This window comes from Meleagris gallopavo, chromosome 7 (assembly GCF_000146605.3).
Source record: "Meleagris gallopavo isolate NT-WF06-2002-E0010 breed Aviagen turkey brand Nicholas breeding stock chromosome 7, Turkey_5.1, whole genome shotgun sequence".
Taxonomy (NCBI): Eukaryota; Metazoa; Chordata; class Aves; order Galliformes; family Phasianidae; genus Meleagris; species Meleagris gallopavo.
The window spans coordinates 26,244,447-26,251,788 of NC_015017.2; the positions used below are offsets into that span (position 1 = coordinate 26,244,447).

The 7,342-nt window shown below is 46.6% G+C and overlaps 1 protein-coding gene across 1 annotated transcript; it reads right to left on the bottom strand.

Annotated features, from left to right (window-relative positions):
- Positions 1-3,772: 3,772 nt before the first annotated feature.
- Positions 3,773-7,335, bottom strand: NIFK (nucleolar protein interacting with the FHA domain of MKI67). Its single transcript, XM_019617246.2, has 6 exons — positions 7,221-7,335; positions 7,018-7,143; positions 6,304-6,412; positions 5,557-5,768; positions 5,263-5,340; positions 3,773-4,317 (listed from the first exon to the last, which is right to left on the bottom strand). The coding sequence occupies exons 3-6, from the start codon at positions 6,338-6,340 to the stop codon at positions 4,156-4,158; spliced, it is 489 nt and encodes a 162-aa protein (XP_019472791.1). The 5' UTR covers positions 6,341-6,412; positions 7,018-7,143; positions 7,221-7,335; the 3' UTR covers positions 3,773-4,155.
- Between the last annotated feature and the right edge of the window lie 7 nt (positions 7,336-7,342).

The window sequence follows — 7,342 nt, forward strand, 5'->3', positions numbered from 1 at the left end:
ATCCAACTGCAGAGCAGTCTGAGCACCAAGTCAGTACCTGCTCACCAAGCCCTCATCTCAGCCGGCACCAGAAAAATGCAAAGAAAGGAACAGAGCATTCCTGACTCACTGAAAAACGTTTAGTTTTTCACCCATGCCTCTGAGATACTGCCGAGGCCCCAGCGAGCAGATGCTGTGCTGATATCCAGCTTTGCACATCTGGATGGTGCTCCACAGCTCCTGCTCCCTATCTGCTTCACTGGTTGCCTCCCTCAAATGACAGACACAAGTGTTTGTTTTCTTACTCTTCCCCATCTCTTACAAAGCTATTTTCTGCTGCACATCCCATTTTCACCTCTGCATTATTCAGTACACTGGAGCTTTAATGTGAATCTGCACACAATGGAACTGTTTGCAGTAAAGCAGCCCAAGGGTTGAAGAAAACCATAAACCAGCATTTTCCTCTCTGATTAGAGCCAAGAGCTGTGCAGGAACCCCCTCATAGCATATCCTTTCCCAGCATACGAGATCCACATAGCTACTGGCCACAGGAACTCAGCTCTGTAAGTAATCCACGGCTCCCAGGACAGCTAAGCAGCTCTGTCCCTGACACGTGCTTAATTAATGCTGGGTGTGAAGCAGTGAGAGGCTTCACCATCCCCACACAGGAGAAAATGTCTCACTTCAGCAGTTCTCACTGCTGCAGCAAACCGCTTCCTGGGCTCTGACAGCTGCTGCCCTCGGGCAGGAGGGACATGCCTGGGTCAGCAATGTCAGGCAGAATCGTGGCACAGGATCCTTCTCACCACATTCCCACCTTCTCCATTCCAAGCAGTTTAGAGTGGTCTCCATGCATCCTCAGCCAAAATGGTGCAGACCATCAGTGCCTGGAGTTGGATGTTTCGTGGGGTTAGGCTGGAAACTGTAATCCGAACAGGATGTGTTTGAATGACTTATTGGACTGGTGTGAGAGAAGGACCTGTAGGTGCTCCTGGAACACAGCGACTACATCCCACATGCTTCTGTTACCCTCCCTGCAATACCTTGCCCAGATCAGGGATTTGCACAGCACACGGCACAAACAGCCCTGCCCAGATTCCTGCATCACACAGGCAAAACACAGACCAAACAGCTCAGCACAGACAGCTGGAGAGGGAGAAGTTGCCAGAGCCCCCCACCCCTGTTGGTACTTTACATGGAGAGCAGGATGCCTCTTCTCAGAGCCACGACTCTTCCCTTGCGCTATGAACCATTTGCAAACTGGTTTTAACCTTGTTCCTTGGGGCTGCAGACATTTAAAAGCCAGGCAAGCAAGCCAACAGGCTAGTTATTATTGGCAAGAACCAGTCACTTGCCCAGCCTGCTCTCCTAGCTTGGGGCTCACAGGCAGGCACTGCCATCCAGACCATCCATTCCTAGCACACTGCTCGTGCACTGTGAGACCTGGGGACCCTATCCCCCATCTAACAGGTGATAAAAACAATTCCATTTAGTTTCTTCAATTTCTAGCAGTCTAACACTGCCAAGTTGAGACACACCTTTTTCTCCAGACTGCCTTCATCATTTCTATCTTCCCTCTATTTTTCAGCTAACTCTGCCTTTCTTTCCTCTTTTACTTCCAACATTTCATGTACTGAGGAACACTGTGTAGTCCAAAGCTGCATTCCCCTTCCTGCGAAGCAGAGGAAGCTTAATGAGTGTAAATGAGCAGGCTTTGCTAAAAAGCATCTGTATTTCTAAAGCTTGAAAATGGTACTAGGTACCAACTCCAGAAAGTTTCTCATTACAGAAAGGCAGAGAGCTTGCAAGCTGTGCCTTGAAAACAAAATCCCCAGCACACCTTGCGTCGCTGTAAGAACAGTGCACAGCCTGCCCTAAATCCAGGAGTTTTAGTTTGTGCAAGAATGAACCAACGACTGGAGAGCTGAAAAATGAAGATCAGTGCATGGACTGAGGCATAACTCATGACACAGCACGTCTGTTCATCTGCTATGGAAAATATGTTTGGCAAGTATCAGGTGTCTGAATTTCTGCTTATGCGCATCTCCCAGGACAGCAGTATATTAATAACTCAGGCTGCCTAAAAACAGAAACTGTCACCAAGAAAACTTACCCTTCTGCTGAGAGCTCCCTGCTTAGTGACTGTTACTCAAGCGGCACAGATTTTTGTTTCCTTATTTTCAGAGTCACCATCTAAGTCAATCTCAATTCAAAAACCAATAAGAAAGGAAAATTACAGCAGGAAGCAGATCTTATTATAAACAAAGTTTTCAGGAATGTCTTCTTCCTATCAAGACTCATACTGCCACACAAATATGAAGAAAGCAGAAACCAGGGATCTCGTTCAGATACACAAACCTTTCCAAGAGATCCACAGAAGCATGCCAGTAATGCTCTGGAAGCTCATGCAACCAGGCAAGCATGACAGGCAGCATGAAAAGAAGCCACAGGGTCCAGCAGGGAAAAAGCAGCAAGCACACAGAGGCTTCCAGGCATGGGCAGAAGACCTGGCACTTGGAGGAGCAGCAGAAGAGAAAGAAAGCAGCACAAGCTTAAAAGGCTGGGCAGGGAGTGGGACACATAGGAAGGAGTTACTAAGACCTCAATGAAAATGAAACTATACTGTATAAGTTACACTGTCTTAAGAGCAGCTTTAACTGAAGAGCCTTGGCAGAAGTAGTATTAATGGTGGCGGCACCAAAGGAATAGGAATATTTATATTTATTTTAAGATTTAAGATTTAAATATTTTAGTATTTAAGATTCATCCTGTATCTTAAATTCAGATTTCTCCTGTATTCTTAAGTCATCTTAAAGGTGCATCAGGCACACCAATGCAGGTCACTCCAAACTGCTTGGGCTAGATCAGTTTCTATGTAAACGTGGGAGGACAATTCCCAGAACTTACACTGCTTGCCAGAGCGGTGCGTCCCACACAGCTGCAGTGCTGCCCTCCTGTGTCGGGCTGCATTCAAGGGACCTGGCTCCACACAGAGTGCATCACACTGCTAACAGCCATCTCGACTTCCACAACACAAAGTTCAAAATATGCATTTTAAAAGAAAACTGTTCATTCTGGGCAGATACATTTTATTTCTCTTCTGTTGCGCTCTGTTGTATGAAGTCTTGTAGTAACCCTTTCCTGTGCTGCTTATCTGTCCCTAACACGCTCAAAGTGCGCTGGTATTTCTGCCAACCATGGTGGTTACATTAATTAGTCTCAAAGCACACTCCAAACCTTAACTACAGGTTCTACAGGTCTGAGGTGTAAACACTGCCTGTTTCACATCAATAAGCAGATGTGCCCAACCCCAAAAAAAACAGCCAACAGTGGCTGATGGTGATCATCAGGCTGTCAGTGGAACTCCATTGCGTGCCTAAGGTGATGAGTGTTTGATACAAAGACAAACTCGCCCAAGTGGCTTCCCCAGCAGTTCCCCAACAGCAAAGGAAAGTGATTTGAGTCACAGAGAGAATGTCATTATAATCACATCTACCTCCATCTCTTCTCACCTTCCTGAACCCTTTTCAAATCCTCTGGCCACTCCACATTGTGGCAAAGGGTGACGCTCCCAGCATTGCTGAAAGCAGGACTGAAAGCTTGCTGGGGCAGCATGGTGTCCTGTTTCTGCCCAAGACAGCTCTGGGAAAACCTGACTGATCACCAACAAGATGAAATTCAAGGAATGTCTTTCTTGAGGAAAAAAAAAACCCTCTCCCCTTCTATTTGTGTGAGAATTCACATACAGCACAGACTTTCAGTTAAACAGAAGCACTACCAAAGCCAACGCAACTAAGAACAGTTAAAAATTGTATTTTAAGTCATCATTAATAAGTATAAAATACAGATGCCATCAGCAGGCTCAGCAAGGACAGCCTAACATTTCCTTTCAAATCTGTGTGTGCTAGAGACAAATTACAGAATAACAAGGTTCTGGCATGACTGTAGGCACTCATGAGTGCAAAGTCAAGAAAATCTTCACAGGCAGTGAAGATACAGCTCCACAACAGCTAACAGGAGGGGAACTATTTGTGAATATTTTCCCTGCCCATGAAAGACAAACAGTCTGGTCAGAAAAAACTGAGACAGGGCAACAGAAGCTCCACCTCATTTTGAGTTGAGAAAGAGGAAAAACACGGCTATGGCTGTCAGAATTTTAAGCCTACTTTTGTTTCTTCAGGTTGTTTTTTTCCTTGGCTGTTTCTTTGGTCTCTGCACAGCTTTCTTAACACTTGGAGGGGGCAGTTTGATCATTATTTCATTGTCATCTGTGTCATCATCCGCTTGCTGAGCTTTCCGGCGCTCAAGCACTGTAGGCGTACAGACTGGAGTAGGATCCTGAGAGATACAAAAAAAAAAAAAATCAAAAAAGAGATCATTCATTGCAAAGCATCTGCCAGACAAAGTTGTCACTACCTCCGTGGTACCACAAGGCACCTCAGTGCAGCCTTCCTTCACAACTTCCACGTCTTAGAGAAACCATTTTGTTTTTATAACTGCCTTCAGGCAGTACTTCTTCAGACTAGAAGTATCATCTCCAGAAGAGCAGATGTGAAATGCAAACCTAAATTAATGTTTTCCAGTATGCCATTATGAATGTTGGTTTTCTAAACTTTTTATTTCCTGACTCAAAGCACTAAAATTCTAAGATAGAAAAAGTTAGAAAAAAAACACACCTAAGTTATTAGCAAATGGCAGATAAAAACACCATGTCCAAGCCCACAGCAGAGCAGAAACATTACAGTCTTATCATTTCAATCATTTCTCACAATTGAGTTTTCCTGTCTTTCTAAACACAGCCCTATCCCAACTATGAAAAGTAAGAAAAATTAAGTAAAATTTAAAAAAAAAACAGTAATAAAACAAAAATGTTGATACTTTAAAGATTTTGACTGTTGGTGTCCCACATCTCAGTGCTGATGACCTGATGCTTCCTTTTATCCTGCTAGTTTTAGCTGGTATTAACTTTTGAAATACTGGAAAATCGTGCCTGGAGAGCACAAGGGAGATGGCAAACTGCTAATAATAATGCATAAGCAGAAGCTTTTGCTGCTAATTACCCCAACAGGATAAAGAACTGAGGAAATTCAACTGCTGTCTTCCATTCCAATGTGTTTATCCACCTCAAAGGACCCTCTTTTGCCTCACACACCTCCCAGAAGAAAACAATGCCCAGTTTGCAGGCACTGAAATCAGCAGAAAGAAACCAGCTGCAGACTTGAACCATCTGTCTCAGGGTGGACGGTTGGGGTGCTGGGCAGCACCAGCACTGTTTGATCTTACCTGGCTGGTCAAAGAAACGTTCTGTTTGGCCTTTGATGTTTTAACTTTCTTCCTCTTCACAGGAAGGCCCTGTGCAGCCTAGGAAGCAAAACGGATGAGGTGAGTCATTACAAATTTCCCATGTGAAGATGTAAACTCTTACCTACCAGTCTATAGGTATTTTTTGCTTTTTAACTACAAAAGTTTTGCTACAGGAATCACCCAAATTACACACAGTCCGGAGCTTAGGAAAAGCCCCTGTTGCTCTTCTGTGACCTACAAATCAAAACCTCATCAAAACCACCCCAGACTTACAAATCCAGGGAAGCTGTACTTGATCCCCTTTTCGGCCAACCTCTTCCGCAAGCAGTTCTCCTTCCGCAGCAGCCGCTTCGCCATCTTCGCCTTCTCAACGAGGGAACGGACCTTATTGTAGCGCTTCACTGCTGGCTGAGAGGGCTTCTGAAACATCCGGTCGCTGTTTTTGAAGAGGTTCGCGTGGACCCTTTCAGGAGGCATGAACTGACCTGTACCACAGGCATACGACAGCAGGTGATAGCAAAGCTGCTCTTCTCACCAACACCAGTTGGGTCCCATTGTAACGTTACCCACAGCCGTAGCAAGCGCTGTTACAGCATTGTAGGAGTGCAGAAGGCAGAAAGTAACTGAATTCGAGTAGAAAGGGAGTGGAAGAATGGAACAAAAGAGCACTCGGAGAGACCCAACTTTCAGAACTGATGCAGCTATCTGGCACACATTCCTTTAAGAAAGACACCTGAGAAGCTTGCTAATTTCATTAACCTTTTAACCAAAAGAACTCCTAACGACACAGCTACAACAGTTTAAATGAAAAAAAAAAAATCTGCATTAAAGGAACGGGCTCTGCAGCGACCTCACCTCTCCCTGAGACTGTGCTATGTGATCAACACAGAGGAAAATCCCTTGGGGACAAAGAAAACCATTAAGGAAACAAGATTCTTCATAAAGCTCCCCGAAAAATAACACAAGCGTACACGGATTTGCTCTGCACGTTACAGAACGTGCACTTTGGTCCATACTCACACTTGAGCAGTCTTTCAGAAAAGAGGTAATTGTTCATTGTGTCTGCAACAATCTTGGCCACATCGTCACACTCGAACTCGATGAAGGCATAACCTTTGCTCCCTCCTGTCTGCAAGCAACAGCAGAGAGACCTGAAGTACTGCTTTGGTAACTGAAGAACTGAATTTAAATGTTTTGTGCTTCCAGAGTTAATGCACATTTTCAGCTGCATATAATGCACATTTTCACACAGCTCAGTGAGTTCTCAAAAAGCACCAGATTTAGTCCCACGTTGGTCAGACAGAATTCCTAAGTATACACCTGTGCATGAAACAAACCGCTCAGCAGTGTACGCTCACCTTCCTGTTGCTATTCATACAGCAATGCTAGACCACGACGGTCAATTCAGAAACACAAAGCCACAAGTGAGACAGCACAGCCCTTCCTGGGACATTTCAGGTTTTACCGTGAATCAGTGCACTCCGCTCACCCTTCTCACAAATCTACATCTAGGTGGGGAACAACGGGCCCTATTAACAGCCGCCGTGACCGCCAGTGGTGGTTCTGATACCGCCAGCCCTACGTCTTCACCCTCGAGTTCAACTTCAAGCCCTCGTTTCTCAGACACGACGAGTGGCGGGGAGCCTCCCGCCGTCCGCTCAGGAAATCGCAGCCGAGTTCCCCACGCGGTGCTGAGGGCCGGGAGGCGTCGCGGGCCCGCCAGGCTCTACGTACCTTCTTGCTCCTGGAGAGCCGCAACCGCCGCACGGTGCCGAACTGCTCGAAGTACTGCCGGAGCTGCGGCTCGCCCAGCCCGCGCGGGAGGTGCCCCACGTACACGACGCCCGGCGTCAGCTCCTCCTGCGGGGCACAACGGCCGCGTCAGCGCCGAACAAAGCGGGTCGGGTCGGCTCGCCCATTCCCGTAGCCCCACTCACCTCGGTCACCCGGTTCTTGCGGACGCGCCGCACTTTCTTTCGGACCGCGCGCTGCAGCTGCGGCTCCAGGGACAAAAAGGATGCCGGCTTCCCGGCTCCCTCCGCCTCCGCCGCCGCCGCCA